We start from the raw sequence: 24,084 nt of genomic DNA, 5'->3' as shown, positions 1-24,084 counted from the left end.
ATCCTTATAACCACTCCATTCAATCAAACGAAGTGAAGATAAGGTTCGTATTTTAATCAGATTGATACCCGGCTGAATCATTTTCAAAGACAGAACATCCAGAGACACTTCTCTCAAACAGTTATTATGAGAGGGAAAATCTCATGTAATATCACTGTGACGAGGGGAAATCGCTTTCACACCATATACACAATCATAGATTTCTGTATAATTGAATTTCAGATACTTCTTACTTACACCAAAATAATTATTATTGAAGATAGCAATTAAAAAATTCTTTGTTCAACGGATTTGTGCAGCTAATTTTTTTTTGATAATACGTCAGGATATTGCTTTGGATGAATGAAAAATTAAGTCCCACCCAACGAATCGCATAGCTTTTAGCGCTATCGGTTGGTTTTGATCGTGATTTACGGGTAGTGTCGACTACGGTTCAGATATAATGAGCTAGGTGGTCACGTGGTCTTGTGATGTTAGAGTAGTCCGCGGCTACACATGGTAAGCCTAGTATGTTGTTGCAGAACAACATTGTAGCGTTTTTTATCCCCCCCCCTAGAACCAAATGATGTCTTGTGGGGTCAATTGGTTTTTATATTGGCTTGAAAAGTAAATATTTTCAAGTCCGGCGTTTATATTTAATAAACAGCCAATTTCAATCAGAACAAGTCTCTGCTTTGTTTTTGCATGCATTTGGTTCAACAAGCTCACCCTCACGACGGTCATGTATAAATGATAATTAAAATAACATTTTAATGTACTTTATACATGCTAGGAGTTGTCGTTAAACGTAATCGTACCGTAAGCTTTATGTGTGAAAGTCATTTTAAATTTCGCGGTTTTTTCGGTGATACAGAAGGGGGAGATGGGTAGAAGATTGATAATAGTCATTACGCATACTTTTTGTTTGTTTGATTTATTTACGTCCTGTTAACAGCTATGGTCATGTAAGGACGGCTTCCATTTATGCGGTGTGTTGCGTGTATGTTGTGCGAGTTGAGTGTACTGGAAGACTGCGGTATGTTCGTGTTGTGTCTCTTGTATAGTGGAACTGTTGCCCTTTTTATAGTGCTATATCACTGAAGCATGCCGCCGAAGACACCAAGCAACACACCCCACCCGGTCACATTATACTGACAACGGGCGAACCAGTCGTCCCACTCCCTGTATGCTGAACGCCAAGCAGGAGCAGAAACTGCCACTTTTATAGACTTTGGTGTGTCTCGGCCAGGGGACAGAACCACAAAAAAAACTGACTAGGATCACGTGACCGGTCAAGACTAGACAGCCATTACGATCGGCTCCGGTAAAAAAGTGTTTATTTGGAATGTATGGAGATTGTAAATTCTTTTTCGTGAAACACAGGTACGTTAACAAACGTGTTAAGAAACATAAAAATCAAACAAACATGGAAAAAATGCGTTCATATGTGCTAAAATGACAAAAACTGTCTTGTGAATACCTGTTTAGTTCCGCTTGACTGGATTTGACCAAGGCACGGACTACATATACATGTAATAGCAAACTAGCATACGCGTACGTGTAAAGGTGTATGTGTATTGTGTATTGTGTACAGCTTCCATACATAAACAGTAAATATTTATAAATACCAACATGGCTGACACAGCCTCTGAAGCAGCCAAACGCCTACGAGAGTCTTCACAATCGGAAATGAGTATGGGAGAGAGTCCAATCCATGACAAAAAAACTGTGAGTAGAAAGCCTTCAAAAAAGGCAAAGAAAAAAGCAAAAATTGAAAAAGATCAAACGACACTTGAAAGTTTTCTAGATAATCCTGACGATTCCCAAAAAGAAAATGATTTAAAAATGACACGAATTGAAGAGTTAATGAATGGTTTCATGAAGGACTTGAAATTGGAAATGCAAAATTTCGTTACTAAGGAACAGCATCAGGAATCATTAAAAAAAGTTACATTGGAATTTCAAACGCAAATAGACAATGTCAAACTGCTGCACCGAGATGAGATTGAGAGATTAGAAGGTCAAATTTTGGAAATGGAACACAAAAATAGAGAGCTAGACATCAAAGTTGATAAACTGTCGAAAGAAAGTGAAACTCATGCCATTGAACTCGATCTAATCAACCGTGATACTAGAGACTTATTTCTAACTATCAATGATCTTGAACAACACGGGCGATCCAATTCAATTAGAATATCCGGCGTCCCGGATGACAAGAAGAATGAGGATGTGGAGGACACATGCGCTGTAATAATAAAACTCTTTAAGTCTAAACTTCAATTAGACATAAATTCGGAAGAAATTGATACAGCTCACAGACTAGGGCCTTATAAGCAGGGCAAACCACGTAACATTATCTGCAAATTCATTCATCGCAGATGTAAAACCAAAATACTGAATGCGGGTATAAAAAATCTACCAAAGACTGGTATGTGGATTAGGGATGACGTGACGAAATACAACCAAAATCTACTAGACCGAGCTTTCCAATGCCCATTCATCGCCAAAGCCAGGTTTTCCAACAGAAAAATCCGCGTCATTACAAAGTCAGGTCGAACTGAATTTATATCCACTGAGGACGAGCTCGATCATCTGTGGGGTTCGCTCGCCCAGGAGCATGCCCATCATTAATTAACTTCAATTAATAAATGTGTATATATACCTATAATACACTTACGCACGCGTATGTCGGACTGTATATAACGCGTCTCCAAGGAAAATTCCGTTCGAGATATAGACTTGAATAAATTTAAGTGTGTATGGAATCATTTAGTGTTTTAGATTTACAACAACTATGTACTGTACAATGTACATGTACATTGTGGAAGATATTATATTTTATAACGAATAATATTAAATACTATACTGAATAATATAATATGTATTATTTACATTTGTAGTATCAAATTTTATGATTGTTTATTTACCTTACACCCCTATAAAATTGATATATTTTTGTAGAACAGGTGATGTATACACATAGCCGGATTTTTTTTCAGGTGTAGTCAGGGAAGCTGTGTGTTGGTTTTAGCTATTAGAAAACAGTATCGGTCTTCCGGGTCCAATACACTTCACGATTTCTTTCATAATGTAGTATATCTACACACAATATTGGTAATTTTCTTTGTGTGCGTTTTTTTTTTTTTTTTTTTTTACTTATATATATATATATATATATCATATATACTCATAAGCTGCAGAAAAAAAGTAAATAAATTATTTGTCGTTATATTTTTTTTTAAATACTTTCCGGAAACTACTGATCTTCTTTAAAGACTACACCGATAGTCCCTGTCTTTTGGACGCTTAAATGCTATAATTCTATTATATTTCAAAGCTGCAAACTAACCTAGATCGGAACAATGGTCCGTTTTCCTTTTAGTAATGCAATAAGATTTCCGGTTAAATTGTAAACACGAGGTTGAAATTCTACTATGGTTTTACTGCTTCAGAAGACCATTCAAAAAGACAAAGATCGACTCAACACGGTAACCATACTAAATTCTACCATCATAATTATTTTTTAAAGAACATCGGTTGTTGTCTGACTAATGATAATATGTTACATGATAGCTATTTATATTATCAACAAATTTTAAGTCTCCTATAAATCCATGCAACAAATAACACAATCTTGCTAGTTGAAATTGGTAGAGAATAGGTTATCAAAAATAAATCTTAATAATTTAACTAATACATATCTACTTGTGACATGGCAGCCGATGCCCTGTCACGATATTTACATGTAGTTTATAATAGTACAACACTAATAGTAGTCATACTTTTGATCAAGATACCAGGGGTATGAATTCTTTTATACATTATAATATCGTAAATGGCGAGCATTGCTTTATCTTGTTTTTTTTTTCTTCTATTTTTCGGCTTGGATAATACATAAGATATGCAGACATTGAAGTATTTTTACAGTCTTTCGGAACTACTGTCAAGGTTTTCACATTGTTTTATTTCTTGATTTATTAATGTCAAATTTGATTTTGTGTTTATGGGTCTTGGTGATTCTATGTTCGTTGTTGTTTTCATGTTATGAAGTATTTACTTTGTGTAATAGATTGGCAATTTCAATGTATATATATACATTTACTTGTTTTTTTACCTATTCTTGGTGTCAGACTACTGTTGCTTTTGCATTTTCAATACTTTTTCAATTGCTATACAGACAACATGTGTAATATTTACTATAATGTATTAGATTATGGCAAAAAGTATTAGGATAGCATCTGCAAACTGTAGAGGATTAGGTCAAAAGGAAAAAAGAATGGATGTCTTTAATTTCTTAAAAGCCACTCTAGGGAATTTAGTATTTTCTGTCTCCAAGATACCCATTTTATAGAAGACCAAGAAAGGGAAATTATTGAGCAATGGGGTTTTAAATGTTATTTCAGTTCCTATAGAAACAACTCGAGGGGGGTATGCATTCTTTTTAACAACAATTTTGAATTCAATATTTACGATAAGTGGAATGACACTCAAGGTAACATACTGGCACTCGATATTTCTATAGAAAAAAGTAGATTTACATTGATTAATATATATGGTCCGAATAGAGATGATCCAGACTTCTATAAAAAAATTCATGAACAGATCAATATTTTTGACAATTCAAACTGTATTATATGTGGTGACTTCAATCTAGTTTTAGATCCTGACATTGATTCAAATAATTATCTACATGTAAATAACCCTAATGCACGAACTCAAGTTCTTAAATTAATAGAGGAATGTAATTTGATAGATCCTTTTAGACATTTTAATCCAGACTACAAAAGATATACATGGAGGAAGAAAAACCCAATAAAACAGGCTAGATTAGACTTTTTCCTCACTTCAGATAACCTCCTAAATTTAATTGATAAAATAAACATTCATGCAGGATACAGATCAGACCATTCTATTATATCATTAGATCTTAAACTAAATAATTTTGTTAGAGGCAAAGGCCTATGGAAATTCAACAATGATCTCTTACATGATCAGGAATATGTGCAAAAAGTTAAAGATACAATATACAAAACTAAAATACAATATGCTTCTGATATGTATAATTACGATATTAAAAATATACCAGATTCTGACCTTGAATTATGTATTGATGATCAACTGTTTTTTGAAACTTTACTTTTAGAGATCAGGGGAGTAACTATTTCACATTCATCATTTAAGAAAAAAGAAAGAGATAAAAGAGAAAAAAAGTTAATAACTGAAATAGAATTACTTGAAAAAAATGATTCTTGGGTATCTAATCCAGAAACGTATGAAGAAAAAAAAAATGAATTAGAGAATATTAGAAAGATTAAAATGAAAGGACATGTAATACGATCTAAAGTAACTTGGCTTGAAGAAGGCGAAAAACCATCTAAATATTTTTGTAATTTGGAAAATTATAATTATATCAATAAAACTATCTGTAAAATAGAGAAAGATAATGGTGATATTTTAACGGATCAGAAACAGATTCTTGATGAAGTTCAAATGTTTTATAAAGTATTGTATTCAGATCATTCGGGGTCCATTGAAGATGTTGATCTGGATCATCTCTTATCAGGATTTGATTTCATGAAGTTAAGTAATGACCAGAAAGTAAAATTAGAGGGACCATTGACGGAGACAGAAGTACTATCTGCCCTTAAGAACATGAAAAACTGTAAATCGCCTGGCTCTGATGGTTTTACAAGCGAATTTTATAAATTTTTCTGGATAAATTTAAAATGTTTCATTATTAGATCACTAAATTTTGGCTACACCAAGGGTGAACTTTCAATTACACAAAGACAGGGTATTATCACCTGCATACCAAAGGGAGATAAAGCTAGACATTTCTTAAAAAATTGGAGACCTATTACTTTGCTGAATGTAGTGTATAAATTAGCATCAGCTTGCATAGCAAACAGGCTAAAGTCAGTTTTAGATTATTTAATTTCGGAAACTCAGACAGGTTTTTTAAGCGGACGTTATATTGGAGAAAACACTAGACTCATTTACGACATTATGAATTATTCGGAATTAAATGATATACCTGGACTTTTAATTTTTATTGATTTTGAAAAAGCTTTTGATTCGGTCTCATGGGATTTTTTACATAAAGTAATAGATTTTTTTAATTTCGGAGAAAGCACCAAAAGATGGATTAAAACATTATATAATAATACATTTTCAGCAGTTACACAAAATTGTTTTCTATCAGAATTTTTTAATATACAAAGAGGTTGCAGACAAGGTGATCCTGTCTCCCCATACCTTTTTTTACTTGTTGCTGAAGTGCTAGCTATTCTTATAAAAAATAACAGAAATATCAAGGGCATAAAAGTTTATCAAAAAGACCATAAACTCTCACAGTTTGCAGATGACACATCAATTATTTTAGACGGATCGCAAAACTCATTCAATGAAACTCTAAATGTGTTAGAATTTTTTGGTAAGATCTCTGGCTTGAAAGTCAATAATGACAAAACTAAAGTTATTTGGATTGGGAAGAAAAAATTCAGTGCTGACGTATACCATCATAGATGGAAACTTAAATGGGGTGAAACAAAATTTAATTTGCTTGGTATTGATTTTTCAGTTAATTTAGATGAAATGACTAGTATAAATTACACAAAAGTGCAAACTAATATAAAAAATATCCTTGGGCATTGGTCAAGGAGACTCCTTACTCCTATTGGAAGAATTGTAGTTTTGAAATCAATTATTATACCTAAATTTAATCATTTGTTTATAACCATTCCCACTCCTGGAAACACTTTCATTCAACATTTGAATACTTTATTCTTTAATTTCATTTGGCAATCACCAGTTGATAAAATCAAAAGAAAAACATTAATATCAAATTATGAAAATGGTGGTCTTAAAATGGTTGATATTTCTGAATTCATATCTAGTTTGAAATCTACATGGATGCGAAGGCTTCTTAAAAGTAATAGAAAATGCTGGATTAATATTTTTGAAGCACAACACTTCCCAATATCATATGTATCTGATTTAGGAACTGATTTTATAAAAAACCATAAAACAAATAATACATTTTGGATGCATGTTTTCCAGGCATGGGTTAGGGTATCTGAAACAGTACAGGTGAGAACTTCTTCAGAATTTTTAAGACTTCCTTTATGGTACAACCCTATTTTTTGCATTGATAATAAATCCTTTTTTAACAAAAAATGGTTTGATAAGGGTGTTCGAAATGTTTGTGATTTATTAGACCAAGAGAATAATTTTCTTTCTTTTAATGATTTCAAACAAAGATTCGGTATAGAATCAGATTTTTTTTGCTTTATCGAAGTATATGCAGTTGTATCAAGAAAATATGTAAGAATCTAAATTTAAACCTTAGTATGTTAAATAAACTAGATAGACCATTCATACCTAGCCATATTCATATTTTATTTAAAAGTATTAAGGGATGTAAAGACATGTATCTTTGTTTAATTGAAAAAAATAAAGGTTTGATAACATCAGAGCAGAAATGGAAGCAACAAGCTGTCTTTAGAAATATACACTGGAAAAACAAATATAAAATACTTTTTCTAATTACCAAAGATACATCAATACAATGGTTTCAGTATAGATTACAGCACCGTATACTCCCTTTGAATAATTACTTAAAAATTATAAATATTTCTGAAACTAATATATGTAATATCTGTAATACAGAAGTTGAAACCATAGAACATGTTTTTTGGTATTGTCAAAAATCTTTTGAAATATGGCAAGATATGAAAAGAAAAATATATGAAAAAACTAATAATGTGGTGGAATTTAAATTAGAAACAATACTGTTTGGTGAGACTGAATTTTTTTCAATACCTCTCAATTTTATTATTCTTTATATGAAGTTTTATATTTTTTCTGTATCAAGAAAAAAACAAAACATAAATATGCAAGGTTTGAGTGAGTTTTTGTTAACAAAATATGATGTTGAAAAAAAGCTGTCAATTAAAAATGGAAGTATTGAGAAATTTGATCAAACATGGATCAATTGGAAATATATTTTTGAATAGTTCTTGAAATATGCCAATCTATGTTTGTATGATGTTTTTATGTTGTAGTACTTAAATATGTATGATTTGAATCTTTTTGTTTTGTTTGTGTATTGTCTATAATTCTTTATATATATGTGTGTGTGTGTGTGTCTTTTTGTGCTAGATTTTGTTTGTATATACAAATGTTTTATTCACTCCACTACAAACATTAAACCAAAACAATTAAATTCCAAATCTTAATGTGAACAGAATACTCAATACACAAGTAATTTTCTTAAAAAGTTTTTCCTTTTTTCCCTTTAACTATAATGGCTCTAAAAACTTATATTTATTGTTTAAATTGATGAATTGATGCATGCTGTGCGAGAGCCCTCCTGTGCGAGGACATTATTGTTCGGGGAGTTGACCCCAGGGCACCCCAACCCTGGCAGCTCTCACCAAATTACCGATGTGTATATACATTTGTTGCAATGCCACAAATGTATATACACATCATACTTAGCTGGGGGAATAAAATATTTGTACTGTAAAAAAAAAAAAAAAAAAAAAAAAAAAAAACATATTTTACTAAATTTAATAAACAGCCAATTTCAATCAGAACAAGTCTCTGCTTTGTTTTTGCATGCATTTGGTTCAAAAAGCTCACCCTCAAGACGGTCATGTATAAGCCTATATATATATATCGCTATACTATGCATCTCTACAGCACATATACGTGTACGTTAGATCTACAATTTTAGTTTTTCGAGTAAATGGTTATTCTAGCTTAATGATGTACCTTTTTAAAATATACTAATTGATATTTAAATAAGCATATTTAGTGTGATAATGCTGTAACCCTTCTTGTATGACTATACATGTACATTAAGATTCGAAACGGTGAAAATACATGCTAAGATTTTTTACTAATACCTTAGAAATTACGGAAGATTGCTATATGCCACGATTCCGTAATTACAGTACTAGACTGGAATATTTTTTAAGGTTTAACCTTTAGTTGAAATAGTTCTTAGAACCATTTTTGTTTCTAAATAAGTTAAATTCCAATATTGTTTTACCTGTGTAAGACAATAAAAATCCTAGAGCATAGATGTACGGGGTTTCCATAATTCAAATCAAATTCCAATTAACGGATGTCATAACCTGATTGACAGTAAGACAATAGCAAATACCCGATATAGTCCACCGAATAGCAAATTGCACGCGGCCAGGTAATTACAGGTGAGTTCGATGAATGGCGCTGTGTACAGGTAAACAACATCCTGGTCAAGGTATTATATAACCATCAAACAAAATACATGGCTAATTATATATCTATATCGGTGTATCTACTCGAATATCGATTAAAAATTGAAAGCGACCGCACGGTCTGAACAAATAGATTGTTTTGCTTAATATCTCAGTTCTTTGATCTTTTATAATATCAAAAATACATGTAAATTCTTTCTCAGAAATTTTTACCTCGATATCGGCGGCTTACAGGTTATTCCGGGCGCGCGCTGCACGGAGAGGTTTCTACACGTGCTAATAAAGCCATTTCCAGCATAAACTGAAATTAACATTTTTGACTGCACAAATTCTTTAATGAAGCACATCCTTTGGAAAAAATGGAATGCATCAATTCCAATTTACGTTTGAAGTACATATTATGTACCAAGCGTTATATCGATGCTAAGTCAAATGCATAACAACACAATCGAAACATCTAGAAACTTTTCTCGAAATAATGCACTATTTAAGAAATATTACACATGCGTGTAATGTTTTGCCTTAACTGATGTCCATGTTTTTGGTGCTGCCTTATATATTCGTGATATCTTTTGTTATAGTTAAGACTTCTCTGTAAATTAGTATCTCACTGACTCATACCATTAGAACGCTTTGTTATCAATGCAGTATATATTCACTGATGAAAAAATATCGGGTTTATTTACAAAATGCATGATATAAAATTTCAGAATTGAATTAACTTATTCATTAAAAGATTTTGTCGGGAAATCCATTTTGAAGTTCATACCTATGCAACAATGTGACGAAAGCGAGGTAATTGTTTTCTTTCAAGGAAGTGTCAACACGAAAATAACAAAACACGTGAGGCCCAGAGGTCCCGTATCGCTCACCTGATTTCTAATACCAAGTAATGTTTTTCATACAAGTTCATTATTTCTTTTCTGAAGTAATTTTAAGATTTACCTCTAATTACCCTATCGGGATCCACTCTTTGTGCTCCAAACGGTCAGAGCCACCAAACTCTGTTCCCCATCACCAGAGGATGTTACTGACCAAACTTTGTTACAATCCATGAACTTTATGACTAGTAGCGATTCAAAGGATTTGCATATATTTCCTCTATTGGGCATCGGGGGCGGTAAGTCAGAGCCAAACTTTTTACAACCTCTGTTCCCCTTTCTCCAAAGAAGTTTTTGGCCAAATTTGGGAGCTATATGACAAGCAGTGAATTAAAGGTTGTACCTCTATTTCCCCTATTGGGCCACGCCCCTTCTGCCCCCGGGGTCTGAGCCAATATTTATACAAACTGTGTTCCTCTACACCCAAGGATGTGTCTAATAAAATTTGGTTACAATCCATGCAGAACTCTATGACAAATAGCGATTTTAAAAAAATATTAACGGATGGATAACGGACGCCGCGCCACGACATAATAAGCTCACTGTACAAGGTGAGCTAATTATCTAGTATGACCTGGTTGAGTGGGCACTATTGCCTCATTGAATAGTCGAGGGATGGAATAACCCAACTATCCCATCACGAGACAATACTATGAGGCAGTAGTGCCCTCCAAACCAGTCCATAATGGGTTGATTGCATCACCCTTTGTTTGTTTGATTAATAGACGTCCTATTAACAGCAAGGGTCATGTAAGGATGGCCTCCCATGTATGCGATGTGTGGCGTGTGTGTGTGCGAGGTGCGTGTTTTGGGAGATTGCGGTATATTCATTTTGCGTCTTGTATAGTGGAACTGTTGTCCTTTCCATACCAATCTAATCTATCTTTGGTATAAAAAGGGCAACAGTGCTAAAGTGCTATATCTCTGAAGCATGCCGCCGAAGACACCAAGCAACACACCCTACACGATAACATTATACTGACAACAGACGAACGAGTGGTCCCAATCCCGTTATGCTAATGGCTAAGCAGGAGCAGAAACTACCACTTTTATAGACTTACATGTTACTCGGCCAAGGGAGAGAACCCAGAGCCTTCATCACAGCAGCGACCGCTCCACAAAAGACCAAAAGTAGTAGGGCGTAAGAAAATGTACCTGCTGCCCCTATTGCATGATCGTAAAAGGCGACTAAATTTAGGATCTTATCTTTTCTTTCATCGTAAATTACTTTAAGTCTTCCTAACGTCTCCCTCGACACCACATCTCAAAAAGTACTGAAGAAATCTTTACCAAATTTCATGTTTGTTACCTTTGGAACCTTGTGCAAAAATAACCCGGTTTTAGAGTTATAGATTGGAAACAAAAGGAAAAAGTAATTTAGAATGGTTTACTAAGTTTCAATGGTAACGGAAAACATTCCCAACATGGAAGGTCCGCAATAGTAAAGAGCCCAGCTAAAGCACTTGTCTGATATATACAGAAACTTTCAAGGAGCTGGGTTAAACAGTTTTTGAGTCCGGAAAAGAATCGCGGACGGACGGACAGAGCGCATATTGATATCCCCGCAAATGCGTTTCGGGGAATAAAAAATGTACCTTTAGTACTTTCGGAGAATAGCGGCAACATGCATTGTTAACGGACGGACGGACGAATCACGGACCATGGACAAAAGGCGATTTGAATAGACCACCATCTGATAATGGTAGGCAAAAAAGTACAACATATGAATTGCCGCAGAAATCTATGCTTCTAAAACTCGGGATTCAGCTTCATTGATATTAAAAGTACATTAGTGAACTGCCTTTTATAGAAAAGCAAAATCTGCTTCCATCTCCGCACACAACAGCCTGCCCGTCATCTCGACGTCTTTGTCGAAGCGTAACGTTATAATGACGTCACAAAACATTCACGTTCAATTTCGCGCCATTTATTGCAAACAGTACACATGCGTGTAGCTAAGCAGAATCCAGTATTTTGTCACGCGATGTACAAACAAGGCATACAATGTTTTTATCCAAGGTTACATGATTGTGTTGGTTCGTGTTTGTTGGAATAAATAGTCCTAAGAACAGACAAGTTCATTTAAAGACTGCCTCTCATGTACAGTATGTGTTGTGTGTATGAAGTGTGCGGCGCGTAGTTTTGGAGACTGCAGTGAATTTGTATCGTGTGCTCTTGTAATAGAGGAAATGTTCCCCTTTTATAGTTTTATTCAACTGAAACAAGATGATACTTTTTTTCAAATAAAGCTGGTATCGCTCAATCCTTCCTCAACACGAACTGGTGTGGTCAGTTTAGGGTACGTTGTTGATAATATTAACCAGGTCATCATATATTTCAAAAATATATCCGGTAGAACTGACGTGAATGCTGTAGTTTGCAATTGGTTCTGAAGTTATGTTGGTGACGACTAGCATTCCTGCTGATAGAACGGCATTAATTGCCACAGTGATTATGTTAATTCCTGAAGATTTGATTGAATCGCTAACATCCAAATTATCTGTACTCATGTCGTCTGGGCTCAATATGACAAGGATAATGTCGGCTGCTTCTACTCTATCGCCTCTTGATTGGCTGAACACGTTGGTCTGAACTGCAGCTAGGGCTGCTCCTAGTTCATTCCCTACCGCATCCGGATAAATCACATTAATATCGATTCCTGATAGCATATCTGCCTTGTTGAGGAAATCATCAAAATAAATTGCTGTAGTAACATGATAATTAAAAACGGTAACGGACAGTCTTATGTCGAAAAGAACATTTACGAGGTATTTGATACAATCCAGTACATTGTTAAAATCATCTGCAGTAAGGGTCCTGGATCCGTCGATAATTACTGCTAAGTCGAGCGGGCGATGATCTGAAATAACAAAATGTAAGGTATTAAAGTTATATGTGACAAACATTTTCCTTCAGAAATATATCGTAAAACCATCAGGTTTGATGAATTATTGCAATGGGCAAACACACATGTATGATACCTCAACTCCGCTACATGTAGAAATGCTTTTTGGCAACTCTTTGTACACGATACCATATATATCGGATCATACCAGTTGTAATGAGTCAAATAAGTTGTTTTACTGTCAGAAAAGCCCACTGTGGTCAGATGTGTGTGTAATTTTCAACCTCGCTAACTGTCCGTCATTACACATTGTGGTCGGACGTCTTGTAAACAGAACTCTGACCCTTGCTAGTGTAGTAAAGCAACTTTTGTCTAGACCTACTCAAATCGCTTTTACAGTGTGTTTACCGTATTGTGTTAATATTCCTGTCTCCAAAAAAAATAAAAATAAAATAAAAACACTTTCATCAACTCTATGGTGGTTATGTTTTGCATTTGTTTAACTTGTGTGATATTGGTTCTGATACGAGTAGAGCGTACACATTATACCAAATCCTCCTTAATGGTATATTGCTATACAATATATTTTATGTTGATATGTTTTACAGGAAATATAGAACAATATATCTATGTCATAGTGGTTATGTAACAAAATAAGTCTCACTTAATTATCCCTGTAAAAGTCTTGCTTCGTGAGTCTGATAATAATAAAATACTGAAATATATTTCGCCTTTAGGGGTTGATCATTAATATAAAAATATGAGAACGCAGTTTTGGAAGATAAAATTATACTTACGTGGAATGATACACGCATGATATCCACTTGATAATCGGATACAGGTTTCATTTGAGGCGCACGGCCTGTCCCTGCAGGGTCCAAGGATTTCCTGAAAAAATACATGAATAATTAAACAGAATCATAAACATAACAAATTCTTATTAATTTGGTTGATTAGATTAACGTCCTATTAAAAGCTTCTGTAATTAAAGGTCTTCTTGTATAATGGAGCTCTTACCCTTTCTATAATGCTATATCACTGAAGCATGCTGTCAAAGACACCAAAGAACACACTTCAGCCGGTCACATTATACTGACAACGGGCCAACCAGTCGTCCCACTCCCTGTACGCTGAGCGTGTTTTAGGAGACTGTAGTATGTTTGTGCTGCGTTATTTATTATAATAAAACTTATGCCTTTTTTATAGTGCTATCCCACTGAAGCTGCCGCCGACAAACCTTAGCGACCACTTATGTACAGTACATAGACCACTTATCAAATCATTTATGTACAGTACATAGACCACTTATCAAATCATTTATGTACAGTACATAGACCACTTATCAAATCATTTATGTACAGTACATAGACCACTTATCAAATCATTTATGTACAGTACATAGACCACTTATCAAATCATTTATGTACAGTACATAGACCACTTATCAAATCATTTATGTACAGTACATAGACCACTTATCAAATCATTTATGTACAGTACATAGACCACTTATCAAATAATTTTAAAACTTCATTCGACCAATTGCAACAACATATAACCTCTATATAGTTTACTTATGAAGGTTTACATAATGAGGTCCAATTTGAAGAAAATGTTGAATATTGAAATGGTATAGCTGTTCAAGACGAAGAATAGTAAAGCAGATAATTGAATTTGGTTTGGTTTCTTATATTTATGTCCTATTGACAGACAGGGTCATTTAACGATATACTAATCGGTTCTTAACGCCATAACTTGGTCTATACCTGGTAAATTTTGTTCATAAAACACCCATTGGAAAGATAAATTATTTCAATTTAACATAATAGATGTGTCACTGGTGTATATATTTTGATTTTAGTACTTGAAAATTGTTATCTTTATTCTCAGAAAGTCCGAAATGAATATCTTTATTATAAATCTGATTAAAATGTCTATCCTTATTTCCACGACAACATCCCCTAAGGGTTGACGTCCAAATGACCTTTGGAGATTGCCAATCAAATTGGCACTGCCAGAATCTTGACTGGGGACGAAATAGTTTGAAAAAACTGTCCGATTTTTTCCGTGTACGTAGTCATCTCGCCGAAAGAGCGCAACAATGCTAAATGTTTATAAATACTTGGACGAAAGGGCGTTATTAATTGACGTAGCAATGTGTGCAAAAAATATGTGATCTGACGTACACGCCATTAGGATTCAAGTCCATATTGTCAGATCCTCTATTGAACTATTGGCTATAAGGATCTGTGTTTTAATCACATTGTGTTTAAAGATGCTCCACTGCTAACAATTAGTATTTCTTCTTAATACAAAATAGGAACAGATGAATTAGTATTACATTCAGCTACAAAATTTACTTATTTACACCATTACCACCATTGAAATGTTTGAACTTCTAATTATACTTCAATATAAATAAAAACCTAAAAACTCCGTAGCACGATGTCCTATATGGAAGTAAGTACTCATTAAGCATGAAACTAAAGCAAAATAAACTACATATTATTGTAATTCATCTGAAATATGATCCATCGCCGACGAATTGCATCTTTCAAAAACAGGAACAGCAAATTAGTATTTTTCTTCAGATATAATCGTTTCCTATACATTACATCATTACTACCATCGAAAAGTTTGAACTTCTTTTTTCAATTCAAGATAATGATACGAAAAACAATTAATTGCTTCGCGAAAAAAATCAACGGCATAATACCCTATATGGAATTAAGCACTGAATATGCATGCATTAAAAGATAAAATAATTATTTTATATGCATTTTTTCGTTTGTTAGACACATACAAACCACGATTATACATCAGTTATTGGTCATATGGTGGGTATCATATATGTTATGTCGAAAGTTGACCATCTTTGACCAACATACAGTATATACATGATTACACACCAATTATTCTTGAAATAATGAGTAGCGATGGCGCATCGTTAAGTTTTTTCACTTTGAAACAATTAATACTGTTTATATGCACTTTAAAACTAATCATTGATTGTCCTGTCTCCAAACCATTCACACAACATTAGTAAGTTGGAAATGGGTAAAATGACCGTAAAATGATAGAAATGACAGGAAGTAAACACGCCTATATTTAGTCTAAAGTTAAAAGGTAATTTATAACTTTAACTTTAATACTCTCGGTACCATCTAATGGTTATATATTATCTCTATTGTGCGTCCTCAAACAATCAAACATCATAGTGGACAATAACTGGTCAATGCGACGTTATTCTATACTTACTATGAGGTTTTGAACACAGGTGTCGTGAACAAATTAATGGTGAGTAATTTAGCTCATGTTTTAAATCATTAACGTGACAACCTTTTACTTACCTTTGAACGATGGTTTTAAACGATTGTGTTTTATCATATAATCTTTGTATCCAAACCATTCACATGGTAGTTAAACCCATTCATTTTGTCTCATTTTTCTAAGGTTTTATACTTTTCAGAATATGTAATATTTTTTTCAATTTGTTTAAACGGTGACAAACAATATAGATTACCTACCTACAGAAGAATCAAGGAAACCGTCGATACATATGAATAAATTATTTATTGCAGTTATTTTTCGTTTTGAAATATAAGGGTTGATGTTGAACATAGAAGCGATATATTTTGACATTTTTTGTGTATAAAATGACGTTATGCTCACAAAATTACGGCATAATAATCATTGGGGGGGGGGGGGGCAAATAATTCCATACAATGGCGTAATATTTCTACTCGTAGAAGTGATTTCTTTTTTCAGCTTTCTGGCTTTTATTTCTGCCTCTCATTGCTTCTCAAAATAAAAGTGTGGAAGATATTAGCGCATTTGTTTTCTGTGAGCCCTGCAGGTATTCTCTTCTTCCTAACTGACTTTATCTTTCCTAATGCCTCCCTTGGAACCGCCTAACGTTTGGCCTTCAGTTGAGTGGTCGCCCCTGTGAGGAAGGCTGAGTTCAGTCCCCTGGCCGAGACACACCAACGTCTATAATAGTGATAGTTTCTGCCCTCCTTAGCGCTCAGCAAACCGGGAGTGGGGCGACCGATTCGCCCGTTGTCAGTATAATGTGACCGGGTGGGGTGTGTTGCTTGGTGTCTTCGACGGTATGCTTCAGTGATATAGCACTATAAAAAGGGCAACAATGCCTCTATACAAGAAGACACAACACGCTCATACCGCAATCTCCCAAAACACGCACTTCGCACTTGACACACGCAAGTAGGGCGTTAGAATTGTACCTGCTGCCCCTATTGCATGATCGTAAAAGGCGACTAAATTTAGGATCTTATCTTTTCTCTTCTTCCTAACTGACTTAATCTTTCCTAATGCCTCCCTTGGCACCGCCTCACTTTTGGCCTTGAGTTGAGCGTTCGCCCCTGTGAGGAAGGCTCTGGGTTCTGTCCCCTGGCCGAGACACACCAAAGTCTGTAAAAGTGGTAGTTTCTGCTCCTGCTTAGCGCTCAGCAAAAAGGGAGTGGGACGACTGGTTCGCCCGTTGTCAGTATAATGTGACCGGGTGGGGTGTGTTGCTTGGTGTCCTCGGCGGCATGCTTCAGTGATATAGCACTATAAAAAGGGCAAAAGTTCCACTATACAAGAAGACACAACATGAATATACCGCAGTCTCCCGAAACACGCACCTCGCACAACATACAAGCAACACACCGCATACATGGGAGGCCGTCCTTACATGACCATAGCTGTTAATAGGACGTTAATTAATCAAACAAACAAACAAAAGACACACGCAATACACTGTTTACATCGGAGGCCGTCCTTACATGACCCTGGTTGTAAATCGGACGTTAAAATAATCAAACATTAAACAAACAAAATTGTCTTCTCTTTTGAATTGCTACAGCTATTTGATTTGCGTCGTCAACCTGACTTACAGTGAACATTACATACATGCATTTGATGTTCCATTGTGCATATATTTTGTGACAAATTTTGTTTGTTTGATTAATTAACGTCCTATTAACATCTATGGTCATTTAAGGACGGCCTCCAATGTATGCAGCGTGCTGTGTGCATGTTGTGCGAGATGCGTGTCCTGGGAGACTGCAGTATATTCATATTGTGTCTTCTTGTGAAGTGGAACTACTGAAGCATGCCGCCGAAGATACTAAGCAACACACCCCACCCGGTCACATTATACTGACAACTTGCGAACCAGTCGTCCCACTCCCTGTATGCTGAGCGCTAATCAGGAGCAGAAACTACCACTTTTATAGACTCTGGTATGTCTCGGCCAGGGGACAGAACCCAGAGTGACAAATAACTTTAAACTAAGAAAAGTACCAAATTACAACATTGTTAATATCATTTGTGTATTCATAAAAGGAAATGATACCCTTTTACAGTGATATCCCACTGTAGCATGACTCCAAGCAAGCACACCTTAACTGGTCAAGAGTATTTGTTCATGCCATTTCAGGCTATATAGTAATATAATTACAGAATAGTATAAAAAGGGAAGCAAAGTAATACTTACTAATTTGGACGCATTTGGACGGATAAATATATCGGTTTGGAGTCCTGTAAATGTCTTTGCATCTTGGTACAACCCCATTGAACATTCCAAAGTAACTTTGTTATAGCCGACACTTTCACAAAGAGGCGTCTTCAAGCATTCCCGTTGACAACCTACAATTCCGATGCTTGTTAATGTTTTAAAGTCACCATGACTAATTCGATAGCCTGTGAAGTGGTCACTTGTATCAGTCATTTTACAGTGTGAAGCTAAAGTGCTTGTTAATGAAAAACATAAGAGAAGTATTTGTATTCTAGCCATAACGAAACTTCGCTCTTGCCAGCAAATTACATGAAATATTTGATGACACCGTGCAAATGCCAGTGGACAACTGTGACGGTACGACAACGGTCAGCACATTGTTGGAACATATCAACGTATCAGATTGCCGCGATACTCATTGGTCAATTTTAGAATATAGCCAATCAATGTTGCTCTGTTTCAATTGAATACTTACAATAGCATCACATACATCATTAATTAACTAAGTAAATTATTTTGATAATTCTCTATTGAAAATCTTCCAGATTCAGGGTGTGTTAATGACAATAAATAACACAGCCATTTGGTAAATCATGCTTTGTTTTTATTATAGACAGCGATTATTGTTGAAAAGTTCATTCATATCAATAATATCGAATTTCTTAACAATATGTGTATTGATTTAATTTACGTCCAATTAACATTCATGTACATATGTAAACAAATAGAAATCAATAAAATGAAACAATCAAAGCTTAAAATGGGTCAGTATCGTACTTATGTTGTTTTTTTTCGTGAGGTATTGGATGTTACTCTATTAATGATAATCTTTGCAACTTAATTCCTGGGCCTCAGTGGCAAAGTGGTTAAGATGTCTCCATATATAAGTACAACAAGAAAGCTTGAATAAAACATTTAAATTAGTGTACATTGAATCATTAAAGCAGGGATAATCAGTATATCTGTAAAAAAGAGATGTGTACAGTCAACGAGTTCCAGTTCCAGACAATCATATAACACTACTGGTACGATAGTTCCTATACGAAATACAATAGTTGATTGAATCTAAATAATTAAATTCATAGAAATGCTTTATTAACGAACTATTCAACGAACGCGCTCGTTTTGAAATGTCGTAAACAAAATGATTGAAATATCACAAATCAATTGAAAGTACGGAAAGCATAAGGTTTAATACCCAGATAGTGCCTCACCACAGGTTCACCTATGATAAACCTACAGGTATTTAAACAAGAGGTCCATAGGCCTTAACGGTCAACTGAGTTCATATACAGAATGAAACAAAGACGTATAACCACTATGTATTGACCCATCAGGCCCTTGAAGTCAGTCAGTGATTTTATGAATTTAACTTTTTAATCTATGAAAAGTATTTAGTTCCATCAAATCTGTGAATTTAGAAGAAAGATTTTTGAAATGATATCCTTTTCGACCCCTTTTGGCCCCTGGGGGTCGGCCAGGACCAATATGGATATGACATTAAAATAATTTCTCAGGCTAATAATTCTAATCCAGATTGTCTAATTTTCTATGAAAACTAAGCAAATAATGTTTATAAATGTGTTTTCATATATAAACTATAGGAAACTGGAAATCTGAGATACCAGGGCCATGAAATTCACAATTTTTGTAAAGGGCCTTAAGACCTATTAATCTATGAAGAGTATTTGATTCTACCAGTTCAAGAATTTCAGAAGATCTGTGAAGTTTTAGCCTATTTGGCCCCTCCCCTAAAGCCCTAGGGGTCAGTCATGGAAATTTTGTTAATGTGATTCAATGGCAATCTCAAAGGGATAATTCTGACAACATATGACTAATTTCCTATTACAAATGACCAAATAATGCTCAAAAATGTGCTTTCCCTATATAAACTACAGTAAACTTACCCCCCTCCCCAGGGAGAAACCTGAGACCCCACGACCATATAATTAACAACTTTGTAGAGGGCCTTAAGACCTTCCAATCCATGAATATAATCTGGTTCCATTAAATCTGTGAATTCAGAAGATCTTTGAAACTTTAACCATTTCTCCGGCACCTGGGAGTCGGCCAGGACCAATATGGATATAGTATTAAAATGCTATATCATGCTAATAGTTCTAACCTAGTCTGACTATTTCCTGTGAAAAATTAGCAAATGTTCATAAATATGTTTTTCCTATATAATTTATAGTAGACTTGACCCCATGCCAAGAGGGTAACACGAGAAACCAGGGTCAAATAATTCCCAATTTTTGTAAAGGACCTGAAGATCTTTAGATCTATGGAGATAATTTGATTCTACCAGTTCCAGAATTTCAGTTTTGGCATATTTGAGCCGAATACCTGTTCCACAAATATATTCCGGATCGGGGAATAAGGAGTATTTGACGAATAGTGGTTCGTGCTATCCGGGATTTTGTTACAATAAAAATATAGGGACTCGATCGGGACCATGCTAGTTTGACAAATGCAGGGTATTCTAGATATCCGGTTTCGAGTTAGAGGGTTTTACTCTATTAGGTTATAACTCTATATTTTCATCAACTATTTGTCTGGATGAGATACAACTACTTTTATAACCACTAATTATGGAATGAAAACAAAAAAATCTGAAATTTGTACAAAAACGTTTTAATTAATCCATTATCGCAGATACATGTACTTCTTTATATAACTTTTTTACTAACGTTTAAGCCATATTTTTAGAGTTGCGTCCATATATTAAAGTGAAAAGTCGGGCAAAGAAAATCAGTCTAAATTTTTTCATTAGCCTTCCAAAAGTTCTCACATATTAATACGAAGGTCAAGTTCGGCTTAGTTTCCAAGTTCTGACCACTGAAATAAAGAAAAGTTGAAAGCATTGAAAGCGAGGCTGCGTGGAAATGTAACCACGGACATAGTCAGCCGGGAGGACGTTTTAGGATTCCTATACTTCAAATTAATTTCTGTGTTCGCAGGCAGATTTTGACGAGAGATTTTATTTTTCTATTTCATAAGAAATAATACTGGATACATTCACACCATTTCTACCTACTTTAGCCATCCTTGCTCGACTGTTCACTTTAATGAGGACGTTACTCATGTCATTATTAAATACGTCATAATTAATAATGTGTATATATATTATATATGCATATCCTCAATTTATGTACTTCAGAAGCTATTTTTTGTAACATGTGTGTCCTGATGAAGCCTTAGTAAAGACGAAAACGGTCGCCATAAAAGTATGAACCAATGTGGTTTCCGTTGCCTGTAGTGATTGCATCTACATATCTTGATGTACATGTATGGAGTGTTGCGTATCGGCCATTGCAGTCCTATTACACGGTATCGTTAAAGGCAACTAAATTTAGGATCTTAGCTTCTATTTTAATAAGCGCAATATTAAAGATGCTCCAACACTGACAAATGGTATTTTTTTCACTATCAAAAACAGGATCAAACGTACTTGCTTTACACCAATAGCACCATTGGAAAGTTTGAGCTTCTAATTTTACTTCAAGATACTTCAAGATAAAAATATTAGAAATAATTAATTGCATCCCGAAAATTTTCCGAGGCACTATATTATATATAGAATGAAGTTCTGGCTGCGCACGCAACAAAGGCAAAATAAATTATTTTACATCATTTTTTCTTTTAATTAGACATATATATACACGAATAAACACCAATTGTTTTTCAAATGATGAGTATCATTTATGGTTTGTCGGTGGAGCATCTTTAAAATAATGTTCCTATCATAATCAATCAGTTAAAAATAGGCGTTTCTTTCCAAATTTAACACAAGTGTATATTTATATCTTAAAACTAGTAAAGAGAATTATAAGAAGAAAAAATGAAATGTGAGTGTTCTTCTAGCAATAGATTACACGGCACGGAGTACAATGGCTAATGCCATGTCTTTACATTTTGAACCAAACATGTTCTCTTCCTGTATGACCTATTCGTTTATGTTTTATTACACATGCAAAGAATCACTAAACCCGCTGTCACGTTTAGGCAAAAACTATGTCATCATCTTTGAGCATGAAAAAAAACAAACCCTTTTTGCTTAATCAGCAAAAGCTTCATCTATTCCACACGCGTTATCCACATTTCTACAGACCTATCGGTGGGGACAAAATTTCTCGAATCACTAAATCAAAAAAAGTAACTGAAAAGACTTTTGATACGTGATGAGTTTATCCAAGCCAGTTAAGCTTGAAACACAGGTCTAGGAACGGACTCCTCCAGATATTGTACCTTTATTGCACGTGAATAATCCATCCATGACGAAACTCTTTAAGAAGTTTTGTTAAATTAAATAAATTTACGTCATATTAACAGCCACGGTAATGTAATGACGGTCTGCCATGTTAGCGATGTGTTGTGTGTGTGAAGTGCGTAGTGCTTGTTTTGGGACGCTGCGGTTTTTTCGTGTTGCGAGTTGCGTCTGCTTATATAGTAGAACTGTTTGGCGAAAGACAAACCAAATAGAACCCGAGGAAGCGGTTGCAGATGATTGAATTTTAGAAATTTCAATACAAAAAGAGTACAGCTAGTATTGCCAAGACGAAATGATATAATATAAGGACAGTCTCCCGTGCATGCGGTGTGGTGTATGTGTCAAGCGCGTCGTTATTCTTGTTTTTTGGAGACTGCTGTATATTCGTGTTGTCTCCCTTGTATAGTGTGACTCTTGCCCTTTTTTATAATGCTCTGGCTGTTAATAGGACGTTTATCAATCAAACAAACGATGCACTGAAAAGACAGTATGTACTGAACTGGATTGGATATTTAACAGATCACTCGACATAGGCTTGGACAACAATCAAACCCTCTGTGACATCTCACATAATGGAAGCTATCAATTATTTAGGCGCTATGCATTGGTTAATTCGCAGAAGAGCGAACAGATATAATACGCTTAAATCTAATTCCATTGAATATATGAGGAAGATCAATAGACTCACAATCAATAATAATCATAGCTCTGCTTTATTGTATATATGAGTACTTAAATTTTAATAGCTTCATATACGTCATATTTTATGAATTATTTGTATATTCTCAATGTGATGCCCTACCCAGGGTTTCTCATTAACAAAAACTTCAATAAATCACTAGACAAACTTGCTTCGAATAATGCTCAAGACCATCAGTTGTCAGGCGAATAATGACCTATAAGTTAATATTTAAAGTCAAAGACTTACTATTATATCACAGGGGGAACAGGATACCCTATTCATGATGTTGCAGTTACCCTAATCACGACAAAATTGACATTTTGAGTTTCCCTTATCATACGCAATTTTACATGTTTGATTCTAACGTCTGTGTATCTCTGTGCATATGACTTACGTTTCAAATTTTGCTAACATTGTTAGAAGACACAATCTACGGCGGTTATGGAAGAAAAATACCCATTTATTCTGTGAAAAGACAGTACGATTTTCTAGTATTTTTGTACCGTCGCCATGTTGGATATATGTACTGCAGTTACCCTTATCCGGTGCCCCCTGTCATTATATGTAGGGCGTTAGAATTGTACCTGCTACCCCTATTGCATGATCCTAAAATGCGGCTAAATTTGGGATATTATCTTTTCTCTCCTTTCTAGCGTCTCCC

The 24,084-nt window shown here is 34.7% G+C and overlaps 1 protein-coding gene across 1 annotated transcript; it reads right to left on the bottom strand.

Annotated features, from left to right (window-relative positions):
• Window positions 1-9,446: 9,446 nt before the first annotated feature.
• LOC138310621 (matrilin-3-like) lies at window positions 9,447-18,801 on the bottom strand. Its single transcript, XM_069251900.1, has 3 exons — window positions 18,451-18,801; window positions 13,748-13,838; window positions 9,447-12,965 (listed from the first exon to the last, which is right to left on the bottom strand). The coding sequence occupies exons 1-3, from the start codon at window positions 18,748-18,750 to the stop codon at window positions 12,400-12,402; spliced, it is 957 nt and encodes a 318-aa protein (XP_069108001.1). The 5' UTR covers window positions 18,751-18,801; the 3' UTR covers window positions 9,447-12,399.
• Between the last annotated feature and the right edge of the window lie 5,283 nt (window positions 18,802-24,084).

Source organism: Argopecten irradians, chromosome 16 (genome assembly GCF_041381155.1).
Source record: "Argopecten irradians isolate NY chromosome 16, Ai_NY, whole genome shotgun sequence".
In the NCBI taxonomy this organism is placed as follows: domain Eukaryota; kingdom Metazoa; phylum Mollusca; class Bivalvia; order Pectinida; family Pectinidae; genus Argopecten; species Argopecten irradians.
Note: the sequence above shows the minus strand (reverse complement) of the source record. Positions and strands in the feature narration are given on the sequence as shown.